At 29.6% G+C, this 20,892-nt stretch overlaps 1 protein-coding gene and 1 long non-coding RNA gene across 6 annotated transcripts; one reads left to right on the forward strand and one right to left on the reverse strand.

Moving 5' to 3' along the window:
• Window positions 1-288: 288 nt before the first annotated feature.
• On the reverse strand, window positions 289-14,663 carry LOC117219166 (uncharacterized). Of its 4 annotated transcripts, XR_013034577.1 has the most exons (4): window positions 14,317-14,663; window positions 1,992-2,026; window positions 991-1,432; window positions 289-896 (listed from the first exon to the last, which is right to left on the reverse strand). It is a non-coding gene; the product is annotated as an uncharacterized LOC117219166 (long non-coding RNA). The 4 variants fall into 4 exon arrangements; XR_004489957.2 differs by lacking the exon at window positions 1,992-2,026 and having other exon boundaries at window positions 289-918; XR_004489956.2 differs by lacking the exon at window positions 1,992-2,026 and having other exon boundaries at window positions 984-1,432.
• On the forward strand, window positions 976-20,843 carry nes (lysophosphatidylcholine acyltransferase 3 protein nessy). Of its 2 annotated transcripts, XR_013034576.1 has the most exons (9): window positions 976-1,109; window positions 2,499-2,606; window positions 9,385-9,507; window positions 12,318-12,433; window positions 15,766-15,924; window positions 16,570-16,797; window positions 17,373-17,681; window positions 18,113-18,572; window positions 18,653-20,843. XR_013034576.1 is itself a non-coding variant. In XM_076525648.1 (8 exons), the coding sequence occupies exons 1-8, from the start codon at window positions 1,025-1,027 to the stop codon at window positions 18,383-18,385; spliced, it is 1,401 nt and encodes a 466-aa protein (XP_076381763.1). In that variant the 5' UTR covers window positions 976-1,024; the 3' UTR covers window positions 18,386-20,843. The 2 variants fall into 2 exon arrangements, 1 of the variants encoding a protein (XP_076381763.1); XM_076525648.1 differs by having other exon boundaries at window positions 18,113-20,843.
• Window positions 20,844-20,892: the final 49 nt, after the last annotated feature.

The following is a 20,892-nucleotide window of genomic DNA, read 5'->3' on the forward strand; positions in this document are numbered from 1 at the left end:
CTTTCAATTTTTGTTCCCAAATCAAACTTATGGAATTCTGTTTTACGTTCTTATTTACAAAATTATTATTCTATTAACTTGTGATCGAATAAAATTATATGTCTTAACGATTTGTATGTCTGTAGGTAAAATTTATTTACACATATGTTACGATTAAAGTTCAGCTTACATTTTTCTGAGTATTTCAAAACATATTTCACTAAAGTAAGTAATAATTAAGTAGTTCCGTTCATTATTATATGAACGTACTATAGTTTTATATTTAGGGTAAGTATTAATTACGATCCGTAAAATATTGAAAAGATATATTTTCTATCATTAATATTTATAACTATATTAGCTATTTACAAGTGCATACATTTGCGTACACAAACACTTATTACAAATAAATTTACAATGGTGTCATTTTATATATTGCAACATGTATCGTAGTCTTTTATTTTAATTAAGGCAAGTTGTTTACAAAGAATTTGAGAAATGTATTATAACTTTAAATTTCTGTGCATGATTATGCAAATCTGTAATTTGCTATTGATATATGCAACCGAAACAAAATCGAAATTAAGTCTGTAACAAATGACGCTATATCATAATGACAGGTGGGTTCATGCTTGTGCATTTACGAGCGTTCCTAAATTAACTGAAGTGTTGACCGTTTTTTATAGATACAAATTCGAAGCTAAACTGTTGACGATTTCGTAACTTATAAGTAGATATGTAATATAAAAACGTAATTCTTCCTTTGAAAACATCTCCCGGTTGAATATTTCTCCACGTTAATTGAGCGTATTTCCGAACGCTTTTCTGACCACATTACGTGAAGTTCATTTTCTCCTTCTGATCGTCTCTTTAGTTTTAAACTTTGATAACCTCGGTGGTGACGAGTTACAGTATCTCTGCGAAAAATTATAAATATTTCTATTAAAAAAATTAGTTAGGAGGACATAAACTCAACGCAAACGTAACAGATTCAGTCCGAATACATAGTACAATTTTAGAAGTAGATCAAGTTCAAGGACTGGCAATGTCTGGCAGTGTATTGTCGAGCATCTCCGATACCATAGGTGTCTCGGAGGCAGCATTCCAACTTCTTATCTCCATTTTACTTGGTAATTGAACCAGTCACCAAAATATGGTTTCCTTTCCTTTCTTCATACTTTTCGTATTGTTTCCATGAATTGTGGTTGGCGCTCGTTAACCTATAACCTGGATCCAGTTGCTTTGCTTAATCATCGATTGTATAATCGACATTAGTTTCGGTTCTTATCTATTTTAACCTGCTGTGTTTTTATATTTCTCGCCACATCTACGCAATTTTTGAAGTTTAGTGATAATCAAGTTTGGTTATGGTATTCAAGTATTTGTATAAGGTTATCTACACTTGATACAAACTTGTTGACTCATGCGCATAGGATAAGTTTTTGCTTCAAACCTGGAATTAATGATAACGTTGTCATTACTAACAGAATTTGATGCTTGCATATTATGGAATTTAATGTATTTTCTTTTTTTTCCATTGATTTTTATACAGAAAGAACATTGTCACATAAGTTATAACGATTGTTGAAAACAAGACATTATTACATATTCGAATCACATTCTTACCATAAATAATAAATACGTTAATTTCGTTTGGTTATTGTGCGATTCGTTGCAGTATTTCTTTGTGATATTACTGTTAATAAATTGGTTTTGTTATTTGTACAGAAATAATACAACTGTCTAATGAATTATTATATCCATTATCCCAATTGATGAAAAATTGGAACTTCCGTTCATGTGTACATAATTGTATTGGAGCTTGAATTTCTCTTCGCGCAATATTACAATAATAATTCCAACAAAAAAGCAACGTTCATTTACCTTTCCTATTATCAAATTTTTGGTCCTCTCCTTTCTTGTAACAATGGTTTTGTAAATAGTAATGTTTATAATAATGATGATACGAATAAGGTGAAAAATAATAATTAAATTAACATAAGGATTCTTACATTTTATGCTGCATTTCAATGTGAAAATTGCCTATCTGAAAAATTAACCATATCTTTTTTATGTTTCATAATATATCATGGATGTGATAAGAATTTTAATAAAGGTGCTAATTAATGTGTCGCGTATGTCTACATAAATTATAATTGTATTGCAATTCGGTTTGTTTGGATTGGTATTTGTGTTCGACGAGACATATGTGTGTTTGCCTATTGCGTTACATATTCGCATTTTTTTATCTGCTATTAAACAATTTGGACACGCGTTAAAAAGTAATTCAAGAATTTTTCGTAAAATGCATTCGAAACTTAATACGTAAAAGGTAATATTTTCTAAAAAAAGACAAAAATCTTGTGCAATAAATTTAGAAGCGTTAAAAATACTATTAACATTAAGTCACAAAATTGTACATAGTCTTGGGTGTTGAGTAACGACTGCTTTATGGATGTGAAATTTCAAGGGGCTTTAATAAAAATTAAAGGATAATGGAAATGTAATTGAACTTTCAGGATTTCCCATCGCCCTTCTCCACAGGTACAAACTCTACGGAAAGAGTCCAGTTTCTCAACATTTATTTTTCACGAGTTGCGGCCTTTTAATTTGCTACTGGAATTACGGTAATTATTTGTGTTTTGATTTTCTATTTATTCGAACATTCATTGGAAAATTATTTTCAAATTGTATTAGATTTCACGAAATGTTTTTTGTTTTATTCACAGCATTTTTTAAATTCTTTATTGTTGTTATGATTGAATTCATACATAACAGTATTTATATATATAAATTAGAAAGTAGATTAAAATTCTCATACACAGTACAATGTTCCATTAGAAACTTACTTTTACTTGAGATTTATTATGTTTAAAAATATCTCATGTTATCTTAACATACGTGGCTGGCAATAAGTAAACAATGAACGTCCAATAAACGAAAAAATCGTTTCTGATTTACAATATTCACTGTATAATTTTTATTGAGATTTTTGCACCAGCCATAAGTATTAAAATTGAACTGTTCTAGTTTCTTCAGCTACAGAAATGTTTTTGTCTCGATAAAAAAGAGATAATTACTATTACTACTTAACACTGATAGCGTTAGAATGATCAATTTATATACTTATCATGGATATCAAAAGTTAAAAAATGATTCAAGTTTTACACTTGCTTCATATTATTTTTGTATTTTTGCAACATATTTTTTTAGCACATATTAGCTATACAATGTCTGATTTTGTAATATTCAGATTTTTCATTTTACAATTAACGAAACTGCATAGATGATTTTACTGAAGATTACCGGATAAATTTCTTCATCCAAATACATTGTTATATAAATTATGAGATATCTAAATAAATACAATCTTGTAATTTTTATAAAATAGCAAATACCATTCGCTTTAAGTGCTTGGTACGTTTAGCGTTAACTTAGACATTTTATAAAAATATCATATTGTATATTTTGATATGAGGCAATGTCCTAACTCATCAATATCATAGTTACGTGTAATCGGAGAGAGATAAACAACTTTTTCGTAGAATTGCAAATTATAGAAAGTAAGCATAATAGCAATCTTTGTAACCTCTGGCAGCAACTTGCAACAGTGAACGTTGTAGATCGAAATTTTAGTTGAATAGTAATAGCAGATTGCGGATATTATGCATGTATGACAAAAATAGTGGAAACGTTTAAAAAATTTAAAACTACTGTTGACCTATTTTCAACTAAAGTTATTAAAAAACGAAATAAATATATGTATATCTAGCTCCTGTATCTCGTAGTTATTTCGGACCATTTTTATTTTGTTTCATTTCCGCGAATGCGATGGTAATATTTTTATATTAATGAATCAATAATGTTATATTTATCATATGTGAAACGGTTTTGATATATAGTCATTTTGGTATATAGTATATAGTCATTCACATTGCATCAATCATCTATTTGTTTCGATGAAGTATATTAGATGGAAATGAAGAAATTATAGTTTGATTATATTTCCGAAATTTTTATGATACAAAAGTACAAACTTTTTAACGTAGGAAATTAATTTGGGATTTACGATTAACAAATTTCTTTTTTTATACGGAATTTTGTATCTTTGTCAAAACTACTTTGATGTTCGAGAAACAAAATATCAGATGTCGTATCTGCTAAATTAATAATACGCAAAACAATTGGAACTATTCAATCTTCGTAAAAAGACATTTCTGTATGTCAGATAATTTTTGACGCAATCAACTGTACTCCGTGATAAAAAGAATGGCAAAAATTCCTCGTATTTATTAAAACCATGATATATGATTAAACACACGTCGAAAGTTGAACTTTTTCCGAGAGCTGAATGTTTTTTATGTTAGCATCATGATTGACTTATTGCTAGGTAATTATTAGGTATTAACATCTGTTCAATTGCCGACGAAACCTTCTATTACGAAGTATGTATGTATAATATACTGAGAAATGAGTATGACTGAAAAAAGCTAATAATGATAATTGAAAAATTATAGTGATGTTAAAATGCAAAACTGTTCGTGTCATGGAATGAGCTGAGATTTCGACGTGCGTTTAAATTTTTTCTCTGAATATTGAGTGTTTTTTTTACATCCTGTATATAAGTGGATTAGAGTATTATAACTGGAATCTATGGTTACTGCGTTTCATTTTTACGATTCTCAAAACGATCACTTATATACTTATTGTACGAAATGATTTTGCTTAGTAATTATTGGAGGACAATTATCATTGTTCACGTCTTTTCACTGTTTTTCAAATAATGACACCAAATCTACCGAACCAGAAGAAATGACCAGTTCTTATCATTGCTAAGAATATGAATATTTTTTTCGATGGTATGACCTTTGTTTACAATTTTTGCTATTCCTATTAAAACTTTGATCCTTCATTTTACTAGAAACATTTAAAATAGGCGATGAAGTAACTCACTATTAAACAAGTAATAAAATTGTGAAATACAATTGACTATAAACTTTTTACACCCGAAAACCATTAGATAGCTTTTGATAAATGATCACCTTTTCGTAAATATCAGTAGATTATTATAGTAAAAACTAGCACAATTTTCTCCAAGTAATAAAGTAATCTATCCAGTGCAAGTATCGCATAATGTCACATTCAAATACTGTGATAATTTTCATTAAAAAAAAAATTGATCGAAATAAAGTTAGTGCATGGATTTCAATATGAGTTACTGCATACAAATCATCGGCTTAACACAGCAAATGAAAATTCATTGTTATTTCCATTTCTGTTTCACATATTTCACATTTCTATCATAATTTCTTAATGGAACTTCTTCGAACTTGCATTTACAAAAACAAATTTTTCTTATTTACGTAAAACATTGCATCTATTTTATTTTCATTTGAATTTAACAAAATATCTAGATTTAATTTTTAATGTGAAGCTTCTACCAAAAAACACGTAGAATATGGGACGATCCAACAGGTGTAGTAACGTAGGTACATGCTTGCTTACAGGGCTGTCACTTTATAAAAATTCAAAATTACATATTCAAAGGGTAAATTCAACGTAACTTCTTAACACAGCTCATGGAATCATTATGTTTGCATACGAACTTTTTTTCATTGAATGTTTAGTTCGATTTTTAGTTAAAAATTACATTCCTGCAGGTATTGGCTGAGGAGAAACCAATACAACAAATTTCAACAATATCTCTGCCGATTATTAAGGTAATCGTATTTTGATTACAGGAACTATATTTGCTTTTTGCATTTGTAGCGTGCAGTTTTTTTTTTTTTAAAGAAGGTAACATTTAGGAAGAAATGATACTAATGGCGTATCTAGAGATCTCGTAAAATTCGTTATTTTACTGTTATTATGTTGGAGTATTTCTCAATATGAAATCGAGATTGTTTCTTCGACGAAAGTAATATTACGAATTTTCGTTGCAAAGACAAAGTATACAGGATGTTGCATTTTCAATAATTTTACTGACAACATTCACAAATATACCACAACGAATAGTTTAGAAACAAAGATCGATTTGTTTCATCATGCAGGCTAGTTCTAATTGTTCGTGCAAACGAATAAACATTTTCGTTGCAAGAATGACAAATAATGACACATCATAATTTTGCTTGCAATCATTGCATTATTCACAAGTACAGCATTGATGCACATATGATAAGCATTTCGCAGTAGTATCGGATCGTTGAAAAATAAAAGAAGAATTTCGCACGTTATGTTATTTCATAGAAATAATAAGAATAAACAGATATCTAATATATCTATTGTTACGATAAAAGCGGCTAAAAAAATTCTTGAAACTAGAAATTTCAATTGAAAGAGAATTTCTAAAATATGAAATATTAAAATTTGTTTGTAACAGCAATAGATAATTTCTTCACTGTAGTTGCAAAATTGCTTCATAATTGCAGCAAATACTGAACGTTATTCAATGAACAGTATTATAACAATATTAAATAATTGTTACACTAAAATTATATCGATGATATGAAAATGTAAACTTCTTTTTTCATAAATAGAACGTGTAATCATAATCGTACAATTTTTTTCCTCGTTACATCGATATTAGCGATATTGGCTACGATAATATGTACTTGGAAATGAAATGTTGACTAACATTTATTATTTATGAATGTCTTCTTAGAAAAAAACGTTTGTCACACGATGCACGTGTATCGGGTATCGAAGCCAACAATACTGCGTCTTAAACGAAGCGCGTCGCAAACATTCTTTTCTACGAGCACTGCACTTCTTCACTGCAATAAATAAATCTTTCATTCTGTGACGTTAAAGTGATGCAATTCGCGCAGATTTCATGTTGATCGTTTTCTAATTTTAAGAGTTTAATTTTTAATCTTGTAAATCGTAACAAACTTTTCGGAGATCATCATTTTTGCGCAATATGCTGTTTCACTATATCTTAATATTTCGCAGTCTTCGTGAAAGAATGTCTCATTAAAGTGACGCTTTTCTAAGTGTGTAATAAATAACATTTAGGAAGTCGTTGTACAGTGGCGCACGATTAAATTTATACCACTCGCATGGTGACTGATGCACACCGATTTCGATGCGGCTCTGCACAAGTGTTCATTAGACCTACCAAAGTGCTCATAAATTGCAGATGCCTAAAGGATATAAAAAAATAGTTCAAATAAAAGTTCTATCTAATTTTTGAACCGATAAATCTGTGCGAAAATTTACATGCAGAAATACAGGCACGATTTTCATTTGAACTATAAAAAACATCTGTGAATAGTTTCGACAAAATCCCCTCGTCGGACAAGAAAACAAATTTTATTTTCCATCATTTTTATCTTAATTTTGTAATTGTAGCATCAATGAATAGCTGAGATTCTTCTTTCTCTAAGATTAAAACGAGTTTAGATTATTAATTAATCCGAGAATAGCTTAAATCAATCCGATTTACATCGTGTTCGGGCTCATTTTAATCGGAAGAAAATCAGCTATCCATTGACGCTGGGATTATAAAGGTAAGGCGACCTTTAACCCTTCATACTCGAGTCGCGTCTCTTAGGCTCCGATAAAATTTACCATATTGTAATTTCGAGCAATTTTTACATTATCAAAGTGTAATAAACAGAGATAATAGTTTAAGTACAGCAGGAGTAAATGCTCAATTCTATATAGAAAAAATAATAAAATCAAGAAAGAATCGAAATCGGAGTTAAAATGTCTTCGAGCGTAAACTTCGACCGTCGCTGCTCGACATACTGCTCGTACATCTATCTCACTTCTCGTTATCTACCTACATATTTCCTTATTTTGTCGAGCCAAGCTCGAGTCAGTTCTTGGAAGAAGGTGTTCCGTACGTTTAAATTTACATGCTCGTTCCTGACTCCGTGTAAATTCGACCGTGCACCGCTGTAATAAGGTAGTCGTAGTGTTTCGCAAATGCATTTTGTTAGGAACAACCATCTTATGCAAATGTATGCTCAGCAAACAATGGTACAAACTTCGGAAGCTATTTACATAATGTACGGCGCAATATTGCGGCACATCTGTATGTAAAGTGGTTTCATTTATCAAAACAAAATCAAAATGCGTTGTACAAATTTGGAAATTCATCGACCACACATTTCTTTCATACTGTGAATCGCGTATCATTATTGATAATTATTTATCCTTTCACGCTCCTATCAATCATTCTGTCATTCTACCATTAATTCATCGGCTATCGTTTACCGAACGACTACACATATTACAGAAAATATATAAATCACATTGCTATCAGTGATTCCGATTATTAATCATGATTGTATGTATTCAGGTTTACGTGACGAATTTCCAAATTAATTTTGATCGGAAAGAAATCTCCGTTTCAGCAACATTGAAATTGTAAAATAATTATCAAACGCATACAAATGCTGTTTTGAATTACACATTTTTAACAAATATTTCGTCATTCTGTCTTTTCGTTGGAATATCATGTAAATATAAACGTTTTATTCTAATCTACATATACCTTGAGTAACTTGACAATAGCAGTTTTACGTTGACATTATTTCGTCATTGTACATAATTCATTCATCTCATTATTATTGGTTCAGTGCGACAAAGAAAAATAATTTGACAATTGTATCATAAAAAGAAATATTTTTAAACATGTAATTGATTTTGGAAGACTTTTGAGAATATTTATTCGCTTTACATTTTATAATTCTATTTAACAAAATTCATCTACGATTTTATCACTAAACGAATAATGATTATTAGGGCACCTAATGCTTTTATTATTCGCGATATAAAATTGTATGTGAATTTTGGAAAAAAAGTATTATTTAATCAAAAATAAAAACATACCTTATGATAATTCTATTTTTTAATTTTTCATCGAAATCATAGCTTAGCTTGTGACAAAATTAATGATACTACTTTTAAACGCATAACTTTGCACAGATAGCGTTGCAAATTATATAAACGTAACTTTTCTGTGTCTTATTCAAAAAGAATGACTGCGAAACAAAATGCAGGATTCGAGTTTCTTCATGACACGTACACAAACTGTTTCGAATAAAAAGTTTCATGTAGAATAATGGATTATTGTTGCAATTCAGTCGTAACGTGCGCAAAAGTAGCACGAACGCTAGTAGAAATACTCGCTAATGTAGACTTAAGTGAAATTTCAAAACACGTTTGCACTTGTGCACTACCTAAAATATTCCTGTCAATAATGTATTTTTATAAACATTCCAATGGCTTACTTTCTTTTTCGCTCTAAATTCGACTGAGAAATGTAATGTTTATTATTGATTATGCTCTGCTCTGACTGATTTACATTTTTCCGTTTTTATATATAGAATTTCGTAAACTCTTCTGCTTTTTTTTTCATTCACGTTACCACGTTAATAATATCAACGAAATTTACAGGGTTGAACACTGTCCATTCAGGAACTGCGATATGTGTCACTTATCTTATTTTGAAGTATCTCGGTGGCACTACTTTGTCAGTGATCGCCACTTTCATCTTCAACATGGTTTACCTGCTGATTGGTATGTAATACAATTCTTTTAAATGATATCTTGTGCAGATGAAAATATTAATAGCTATATTATGTAACTTTTAACACTATTTTCATCGATCTTTTGTATACACCTATTTATAGCAAATTAATTTATAATTATTACAGAGGATATTAAATAACCAATTGAGGGATAGTAATTGAACGAAGAAAGTAATTGTTTAATTAAAATATGAAAACGCGTATTTTGATCCTTTTGGTAAAAGTGCTATTAATCTTCACAATTAATGAAATAGTAATTTGCAACGTCAATCATTTTATGTATAATGTGGCACCGTTTAATTTTATAAAAATACTTAGCATTTAGTGCAAAAATTGATTATTTCGATGAAAGACTAATCTTTGTTAACAATGAGTTTAATGTGATTAGAGTTTTCGTGTAAGAGCTTACATATAGATATGAAATTAATTTAATGCTTTAACTTAACACTTGTACCTCGCGACCACCATGCACCATGCAATATTAATTTGTCGTTTGAGATGTGCGTAGGAGTTCGTTAATGCGGACTTGAATATTGTGTGTTCATATGTTCGAGCATGTCACACGAGAAATAAGTGGAGAATTGATCGATCTATTATACTTTTTTAAACCTTTCGTACGGATATCACCGGAAACGAATTTTTTTATGTTTTGCAATTCATGTTTTTTTTCATTAAAAAATATTTTTCCTTCGGGGTACATAAGGGTTCCACTTATCACTTGTTGCACTTAATAAACTTGAGTCGATCTAATTCTAATTAGCTTTGTTTCTTATAAAATAATAGTAAAATAGAATAAAGTAAAAATCACTTTTTACAATTTTTAATAACGAAAAAATTTAACGGCCTCTCATATTTAGTTTTGCAACCTATTCAAAAGCGAATTCTAAACTTTCAATTAACGCCTCTTTATTACCCTATAATTATTATACGTTGTGATTAATCCTCTTACTTAATTGGTTACTTGCATATTAATTAGACATTAGCTAAGAGAACTTTTTTACAATTTGAACGACGAAATTGAAATTTGGTATGAATTGAAACGGTATTTTTCTTTGACAATTTGAATGATAAAATAGAAATTTTGGTATTTATAGAGCACATATAATAGAGTCATATAGTAAATTATGCGGTGTCTATGACCAGGAAAAATAAGGAAAAATAATCAAGGACGTAGATAAATTGACTGATAAATAACTATCAGTGTTACGTTGAAGAGATAACCTGACCTACTATAGTGTGTTTTTTGACAGAGACACTCTTCATAATATGGATTCAAAAATACTTCATAAAAACTTATGCCTTAATACTACATTTAAACGACAAATAGTTCAAATAAGATTGATTTCTTTTGTCAAAATTAAACAATATTATAAATTTATTTATTTTTTGGTCCCATATCGGAAGAAATTCTCTTTGGAATATTCATTCAGTATTTCGATTAATCCAATTGTTATCTTTGTGGGAATTTTAACTGTTCATCGCAATAATATCATATATCTGCGTCTGTCAAAATAACATTACTTCCTGATACATTAATTTTCTGTGTAATTGTGTAATAATTGTTTAAATTATTCTGTATAATTAAAAATTCTGTGCTATTGTTGGGTTATGGATTTTTACTGTATTTCTCAAAGTTGGAAAGCTGGGAAATAACGTCACTTAAAATTTTAAATCAACCGTATTGTTACCAAAGGGGTCAAAGAGCACCCTTTACAATTTTAATTGAACGCTATTTTTAGCAACGGGGTCAAGTAGTAGCTTTCAAAATTTGAATTCAATATTTTTGTTAACAAAGAGGTCCGAGAAGCACCTTTTACAATTTTAATTTAACGCTATTTTTAGCAGAGGGATCAAGACACGAGGTTTAAAATTTTAGTATAAAATTATTTTATACCTTTAATCACTGGACTTGCGGATCTTTGCAAATCACAGTTTTCATAAATCATTTCATAAATGCCGAGATAAGGAACGAATTCAATTTGCCAACTAGATAATTTTTTATTGTAAAGATAAGATAAGGTAGTTTAAAAATGTGTAAACGTCACAAATGCATCCGCAGTCTATTAATCATTTTTCCTCAAATGACTTTCCTAGTTTTCCTGTAATGATTATGAAATTAATTTTGTAAAAATAGGTAAGTACGCATAAAATATCGATGAAAATAGTGTTAACCCTTTGCACTGAAGTGGCGACTCCGAGGCGCCATTAAAAATTGTTATATCACGTTCCAAAATAATCTTTCCATTGCCAAATTTCTTTATATTTCAAAAACTGTTCAGAGTGTAATTGTTGTAATTGTCGCAAGACAATTTCATATGCATAAAAAGCACTAAATTATATGAAATGGATATACTGAAGGTCAGAAAATCTGTTGTGCATTTACATGTAAAATGCATTTCTAGCATAAGGAAATATATCCTCGATAAAGTAGATACAGTACATTCTCCTCAATTTTCCTTCAGCTTGTAAACAGAAATGGACAATTTGGGAAGAGGAGATGCGATTATTTGAGTCTTGCACCTCGTTTTTATAATTGTAGACAATCGGCAGCTATAAAAATAAGCCGCGAGGCTCGAATAATCGTATTTCCTCTTCCAAAATTGTCCATCTTTGTTTACAAGCTGAAGGAGAATTGGGGAAAATTTACTGTATTTCCCTTATTTGAACGCTTCTGAAGTATAATATATGAAAATATATTCATGTTTCATTTGTGTAAACGTTCACAGTCTGCAGATGACAGACGAGTCTGTGAAATAAACCCGCGAATGCAAAACTAATACTCCGTTTTACCGTTACCAGGATATTACATGACAGGTACGGATGATTACGACATAAAATGGACTATGCCACAGTGTGTGCTAACGCTGCGGTTAATTGGTCTCGCGTTCAATGTACTGGATGGCCGACAACCCGATGTACGTAATACATAATGAATATTATAATTTCCTATAAATAATATTGTTTTTTTTTTAAGCAATTATCTCTAATAACAGTAACGTAAGAATTTCTTTTTGCATGCTTATACAAAATGACGTGCACGGATGATACAAGCGTGTAAGGAATCATTTTGCATTCGATAATAGATCAATGGAAATCAGTAATATTTTTTCAGTCGCGGTTTCTAGAAAATTGAACATTGAACTTTGAATATTCCAAAAGTGCATGCGTACTCGGTCGACATCCGCGGTCAGCATGAATGTTAACGAAGAGCCGATGACTTTTCTTTTTTTGTGCAAGGGTATCAACGTCTCCTTCACACGTTCCGATAAATTTAAATGAAAAAATAAATTTAATAATTTAATAAATTTAAATAAAATAAATTTAATGCTTGAACGCTGAACTTCTTTTGAGAAAAATACAACCGAATATGAACAGGATCATTTATGATCTAAGTATCAAGTTTTGTCAATAGATTTTTTTAAGGTACTCCTTCTAGACACGTTATTTTTGCATTTTCTGCAAAATTTTCGATTCATTGTTAGATATTAAATATAAAATAACTAAATCAAACAATAGTATTTATACTCGTCGCCAAATGGATCCGGGTCCCGTCGGCTGCGTGTTAATTATTTCGTAATTGGTGGTTGTATTCATCAAGGTTGGTGGAGTTTTTTCTCCATTATATATATATTGTATATTTATACGCGCGCGCGCAATACTGAACTTGTTAACGAATATGCGTATTCGCTGCAACGTAAATTAATATTTATTAATTTGTACTAAATTTAAACAATTTAAAATTATGTATGTGAAAGGTTTATGCAGTACTGGACATGTGCACTTCATCGAATTTCTCGAAAACCCACACCTATTTGCCGACCCACGCCCTTTTACCATCTGTTCCGATTTCGAGATTTCTCCTATACAGATTATACTGTTTATTGTTGAATACTTTATGCAATACTTGAATGCTATTAAACTAACTTTTTTACTGGTTTTATTTGAGTTTATTGGAAATGAAACAAAAAAAGTAATGACACATAAATGCTATCAATTACCAATATAGAGTTAGTTTCTCTATCTAGTCTATCTGTAATTTATTTTTATTTTACTATTTTTTTGTAGTTGCTCCGTAATATCATAACTCACTTGTGATATACAATTCAGTGCAGCTAACAGCAGTTTATGAAAGCAAATATCTAAATTATTCTTGATGTTAGGATTATTATTAAGATTATCCTTAATCATAATGTTAAATATCTAAGTTATTCTTAATAAATTAGACAGTAGCAGTAATGGAATTAAAAGAATTTGAGAATGGACATGTTTTGACAAATCATGGTCAATGTAAAAATACTGTTATTAAACGTTTCTTATTTTTGTCACACATTTAACTCCACAAAACAACGATTAGAGAAAACCGATATAATATAGTTTACATTGCTTTTTAAACTTCCCTTTAAAATATAACGTCTAATAAACATTATAGAGTATACTATTACAAGCGTAGCTTTAATATAACGGCGTGTATTATAATATGCATGTATAATAGTAAATTGTTTATTATTCCATGGCCAAACAAATTTTTGTGGCGTCAAGTCCAACAATAAGTAAATTTATTTTATATATAAAAAAGCTAAGATTAATTAAGTGTTTTGACACTAAGATTTAAAAAAGTTCAAAAAGTGAAGTCGATGTGCAATTAATAGAAGATATTAACGCGAGAAATGGACACCCTTAGGTACCGGTTTGACGAACTCAAAAAATTTTAGAAACAGGTTCCCGCGAACTGCGAACCAATTGTGAATCCCATCACTAATTGAATATTAATATATAACATTTTTATCTTTAAACTTACCGCTATTATTCCTCCATCGTTTCGGCACTTTCTCATTTTAATTGTGAACATCATGCGACACTATATATGTCGCATTCAAAGATACCTATGTAATTAATCTCAAGCGTATTTTATTTCGATTATTAAATTCATGAATTTTCCTACCGACACAAAAGACAACAGAGGCAAAATTCTTCTTTGTTGACTAACTACGATGTTGTATCGCACTAATTTTATATAATCGATAATAAGGAGAAACTGAAACGAACTCTAGTATATATACGAAGCACTTGAAAGAGGACATATATAATTGTGTCGAAAGGACGGTATATGAACGACTGACCAATGGTTAACTACTAACCCTACGCTACGCTGTATCGCTCTTCTTATCCGATTACACGCACGCAACAGTCTCGTTCTTACAATTACTAGTATCCGCACGAAATTCTACATTGAAAGGGTTATTAAGAATTCCATGACGCGAGCAGCTAATAAACAAGAATTCTTAAAATAACTCATCACAAAATCTGACTGCATTACACTGTTTAAATATAATATTACTATCAAAAAATTATATTACAGTTATGGCAACAATAAAATGTAAAATAAATACTATAAAACGGATGGAGTAGTATTATATATAATTCGTATATATATATACGATATATATTTATTATTATATATAAATAAAATGATAGTAGTACAATAGAATCTCGATTATCTGAATTGCTGATATCTGAATTATTTATTTATTTATTAAATTAAACAAAATCAAACGAAAGTTCAGAATCAGTGTGGGAGATTTATTAGTCCTAACACGAAAACTATTTTTACTGGAATGGATTAATTAATTAATAGATCGTTTGATTTTGTTTAAACAATACTCCCGAAAAGTTCTGGGTAATCTTGATATTCTCTAAAGAAATCCACCTTAGTAAAACAATATACTTTGCTGTAAATTGTGTAGAATAAAATTTTTTGTGTTATTACAGTCTGTATGTCAGAACTTGAATTTGAGTTATAGATCTTGTTGTACTTTATATAGGGAAACAAAATGGTTGAAACCGCATAAATACGAACTAAATTTGTATTTCTGCCAATTATATGTTATTAATAGACTGTAGATTTTATTTTGCATAAATATCCACAGTCTAGTTATTAATTACAAAGAACATACTTCTGAGGATTTTTAGATTGTAAATTTTAATTTTGCAGTAATTCCAAGTTTCATTACATGTTGATAGTATTTACGTAGATATAATGTAATATTAAGTTGTACAAGTGCACAGTATAATTTTTTTATAAAAACGACATTTGTTTTTAAAATTAGACGTAGGAGGTAAAAATGTGTGTGGTTCGAAGATTAGTATTTAACGCGCTTAAAAGTATATAAAAGCACGCTTCTTCGAAATTATCATGGAATTTTATGAAAGAGTTAAAATTCATTAAATCGTATAATTATCGTTTCAGAAGAAATTGTCCGAGTCGCAGAGGAAAGCGGCGTTGAAAGAGCGACCAACATTTTTAGAAGTTACAGCGTTTGTGTACTTTCCAGGCTCTTTCCTTGTCGGGCCACAATTTAGTATGAAAAGGTACTTGGACTACGTAAATGGAACCTTGATGGCTGACGTAAGTTACATTTAAATGGCATATAATTAATTGAGTAACTCATTGTTTTGTCATATAATAATTGCGATAAAACAGAACAAAAATAACAATTTTATGCATAGTGATGATTTTTTGTAAAAAAATTTAGAATTTACAATATATTTTACATTGTACATCGTGTCCGTCAGACAATTGGTGTTTTGAATTTTGTAAACCTCACTAATTCTGCAAAAGAACTCACATAAAAATTGTCTTGCTTCAATTGTTACATATATGTTTCTTTTGCAGAATTAGTGAGGTTCACAAAATAATTAATTAGTTAATGATGTCGACATTACTTTATAATAGTGCATTTTTGTGCATACAAAATTTTAAAAATCAATGATATAGCAAAACACTTATCTTACTGAATTCTGAAAAAGAAATATTATCAAATCAAAATAAAAATTGTTAGTACGATACCTTCTATCTATTGTCAAAATGCCGATTTCAGTTTTGCACAGTTTTACTATGACGTTAGATCGATATTGTTGATTATATGTAACATGTGGATCAATAAACTCTGATCAGTTCTCTACCAACACCAAATTAAATATTGAGCTTATAAAGCGATGCAGCTAATAATAGTTGTACAAATGTGATTAACTGACTCTTTTATGTTTTCAGTGTTCTCAGAAAGAATTGCCACCTTGTCTTGTTCCTGGGATTTCTCGTATGCTTATCGGATTTGTGTACGTGTCGCTCTACCAATTAGGGACAATGTACATTTCGGATCAGTACATGCTAAGTTTGGAATACCAGAAACAGTCCTTCTTTAAACGTCTTCTTATAATGGGTTTCTGGGGCCATGTGAATATGTACAAATACATTTGTTGCTGGCTATTTTCTGAAGGGGTGAGTAGGACTAGATAATCAAATAATGTAGACATAATAGTTTGCAAAAACATTTTTCACTGTAAAGCACAAATGTGTAATATTCGTATACCATCCAAACTCTTTAAAAATTACAAAAGGTAAAGATACTCCGTTACGCAGTATTAAAAAATTTTTGCCTAGGAATATGATTTATTTATTCAAACATTTTCCAAATTACTGGATATTGTCACGTTTCGAAGGCCTACTGAATAAACTGTTGAAATAAATGAGAATTATTCTTCACAATGTTTATAAATACATGAACAAAAAGTTCATATACATCTATAATTTTTCAGTTATAATATGTACAATATAATATTTCACAATTTCGAGAAATACATTACGCAATTCTCTAAAGATTCTCTACGTAACTAGTGAAGTCGTATCGCGAATTTAAAGATGCGTTGATTGTTTGAATGGAATTTTTCCGGTTGACAACACAAAAAATTCAAAATTTTATTCAATCATGACCCCATATAATTACATAGTTACTTCTGGATAAATTACTGAAATTATTCTATTAATATCATTTAATATCGTTATTGTTATTTTAGGTCTGCACAACATTTGGTTTGACATACACTGGAAGAAATGAGAAAGGCGAGCTCCTTTGGGATGGTTGTGAAAATGTTAAATTGTTCACCTTTGAAACGGCGAATCGATTTAATCATTATATCATGTCATTTAACACAAATACAAATAATTGGTGTGCAGAATATATTTATAAGAGATTGAAATTCATGGGATCGAAGTTCTATAGCCAATTTTTCACATTATCCTTCCTTGCATTATGGCATGGATTTCATTCAGGATACTATGTATGCTTTTTCCTTGAGTTCATCATTATGTACGCTGAGAAAGACGTAAGTGTAATTTTTTTTTAGATATGATTACATTTATATTTTTCAAACAGGGAAATTGTGAGTCGCCCTGATCACATGTATTTTTACCATCTCCATGGCCGAATTAATTTTAGTACAGCTACTACACCTTCCAAAATTAGTAATTTATTTTGTGTATGTTGTTAATTATACATTATAAAGCATTATATTGTTAAGTCATTAAGATCTTCAAAAGAATGGGTAACCAGAAATTTTTGAAAAAAATGACACATCGTTTTTCGTGTTCTGCCAAATTCAAGTTTTGCAAAAGGGGTATGTAAATAATGGCAGAACATGTTTACATCCAGTTATTTTTAAATGAAATCACTATTAACAATGTTATTTTATGTTTTTATAATTGCGAACAACTTATTTAAACAACTTGGTTAATAAAATCTTCTTCTATTTTTCAGTTGACTTCAATATTCGAGAAGCAAGAGAAACTACAGAGTTTGCTGAAAGATCATCTTGAGCTTCGAATTCTATTCTCAATAGTTACATTCATCTACACGTTTATCTTCATGGGCTACAGCGTCGTCTGTTTCCATCTTTTATCATTTTCTCGTTACAATCAAGTTTATTCTTCCATTTATTACTGTGGTCACATAATCTACCTGTCTTATCCGCTACTTTCTATACCACTTAAGAAGGCTCTCCTTAAGAAACATCCGAGGAATATAGAATAAGAAAAATAAACTTTTCTTACCATAGAGAAATTTTTAAGGAAACTATATGTGATATATTTTTTGGTGCTTAAAGAAATCTTGTTGCAGAGATAAAAAAAAAGAAAATTTTTTATGTGCAAAGAATTTTTATACACTGTGTTTTTATGCAGGACAAATATGTATTCAGATATTTTGAGAATTTATACAAGCAAGTATTTAACTGATTTTAACGAAACTTTGTACGGAGTTCATTTCAAAAAGATTTTACACATGTATTTTCTTTTACAGGTCATATTAATGTTAAGATCATTACTGTTGGTAAAACCACACTCCAAAGTGTGGCACAGTGTAACTGTGTATGGTTGCATTACGTGAAAAGTATATAACACTTTATATATGTACAAAAAAGATGCTTATTTAATATTGTTAAACTTGTTATATTACATTTCAGAAGAACATTATTTTTTTGCTCTAGAAATATTCGTTGAGAAAATAGGGGGTGAAGTTTTTAAAAGGACACATTCATTCAAATGTATAATTTTGCTCACATCAGAGCCTTGTTTTATTAGGAACTAAAGATAATTGAATGTGTTTGTTTAAAAGGTTTACCCTGTATATACAACTCTGGCGTTATTCTGTACTTTATCTAATTTAACTTGGGATTAAATAAGATTTTATGTAGTAGTTCCCAGTGATTATCTGTGGAGTATTTAAGCTTTTGTCTTATAAAGTGCAAAATTCGTGGTGAATATTCCAAAAGGAATTTAAGAAATATGAATGTCATTCAATTGTTTAGAATTTAAATGGAACACTATTTTTCTGATGCCAATATATTTCTCTTTCCTCTAACGAACAATTACGGATGAAGCAACTCGAATGAACTCAGTTGCAGAAGAAATCATAAGGCAAGGGTTTAAGAATGTTATTGATGCTTACTTGATCAATGTAATAGCACACAAACACAATTTTAATTAGGTATTATTTTAACTCTATGTATGTCTTGCCTGCGTGTTTAGTTAGATTTAATCAGATGTGTATTATTTATTTTATTGTAGCAATTATTTTTCGGCTCATGTTCTTTCTGTAGAATTCAAATTTAAGGATTCAAGCACTCCTTTAATGCATTGCATTAACATCAAGTATTTTCACTTTGTGTAGTTTGAGATGGAATTGCTTAAAGGAGTATTTGCATCTGTGATGATATATCTTGCTATTTGGTGTAGTGTTTCATTCGTAAGGGATATTTGTGATATAATAGTAAGTGTTGCTTTAAATTAATGGATGGATAAATCATAACTGATAATTGACTCTTATGGTCGTCAATAAAGCATGTTTATCACTTACTGCATACGTTCAAATATTTTGGCTATGAATATATATGTCGGAAGCAGAATTTTTATGAAACTCTGTAAACAGTGGACGACTGACAATACATTTTACTACATGCTATACCAATAAATCATACATTAGCGAGTATGACTGATAAACATGCTTAGTTACGTACAAAGTAATTTACTTGTTTAGATTTTATGTAATGCCAATAATCACTCTTAATACTGAATATCATATATCGAACGTTATCGCCATTGAATTTAATACGTTGAGTGTCCCGTCGGCCACATATGATTGACACTAATCTTTCGACTAGTTTTCGAAATCCATTTTTATCGTAACATATATAAACAAATTGAATTTTACTAGGATATTTGTTATAATAAATTTTAACTTTCTAATTTCGAATTCATTAATTAAAATACTTAATTTTGTAGGAAATTTAGAGATTGATCATCGGCACTCAATGCGTTAAAGAAACTTTCAATGTGACTGATTAAAAAGAGAAATATTATTTTTAATATTTATAGAACTGTGTTAAGAAAATTTCATTATTAATAGTAGGCGTTGTGGAAAAAATTTGGTGAGGAAATATGCATGAAGAAAAGTGTACTCAGGATTATTTTTAGACATAGTTCCGGAAAAATACATACTTTTCTAAATATTTTTGATAAATACATATAAAAAGTTAGACGATCAGACAGAAAATGTTTAGAAGAATGCAATGGTAACTACAAACAATAATTTAAACAGTTGAATGGAGATACACTATCCACATTTCAACTTTAAAATAATATATTTTCAATAATAATAACGTATAAATTACCGCATCAAGAGTGATCCTCTATTGTATTGGCATTTAAAAAATGTAATATACTTTCTTACCGAGGAAGATATTTGAGAACACTTTCGTAATATCTGTTTAACGTTTAACCAAAATATTCAAAGTCCTTATTACAAAATTGTGCTATTAACTTCAGTAAAGAATTACTAATGTCTATGTAAGCGAAACTTTTAAACGTAAGCTTAAATGTTATAATTATTTCCAGACGAATTTATTTTTGAAGAAACTGTATCATCCCCTCAGGTGTTTATCCCGGGTTCCTATATCTTTGTTTTTAATAAAATTGTTTCAACATAAACTAAATTTTCCCGTATTGCTGTACTTACCTGAATCATGGGAGGTCTTCGTTAAG

Source organism: Megalopta genalis, chromosome 12, assembly GCF_051020955.1.
Source record: "Megalopta genalis isolate 19385.01 chromosome 12, iyMegGena1_principal, whole genome shotgun sequence".
Classification (NCBI taxonomy): domain Eukaryota; kingdom Metazoa; phylum Arthropoda; class Insecta; order Hymenoptera; family Halictidae; genus Megalopta; species Megalopta genalis.

What these genes read in the sequence shown, in the direction of transcription:
- nes (XM_076525648.1), top strand. Translation starts at nt 1,025, where the DNA reads ATGTCTGGCAGTGTATTGTCGAGCATCTCCGATACCATAGGTGTCTCG. An exon ending in CATGGTTTACCTGCTGATTG is followed by an intron (nt 9,508 to 12,317) that starts GTATGTAATACA and finishes TACCGTTACCAG; the next exon opens with GATATTACATGACAGGTACG. An exon ending in TTATGTACGCTGAGAAAGAC is followed by an intron (nt 17,682 to 18,112) that starts GTAAGTGTAATT and finishes TCTATTTTTCAG; the next exon opens with TTGACTTCAATATTCGAGAA.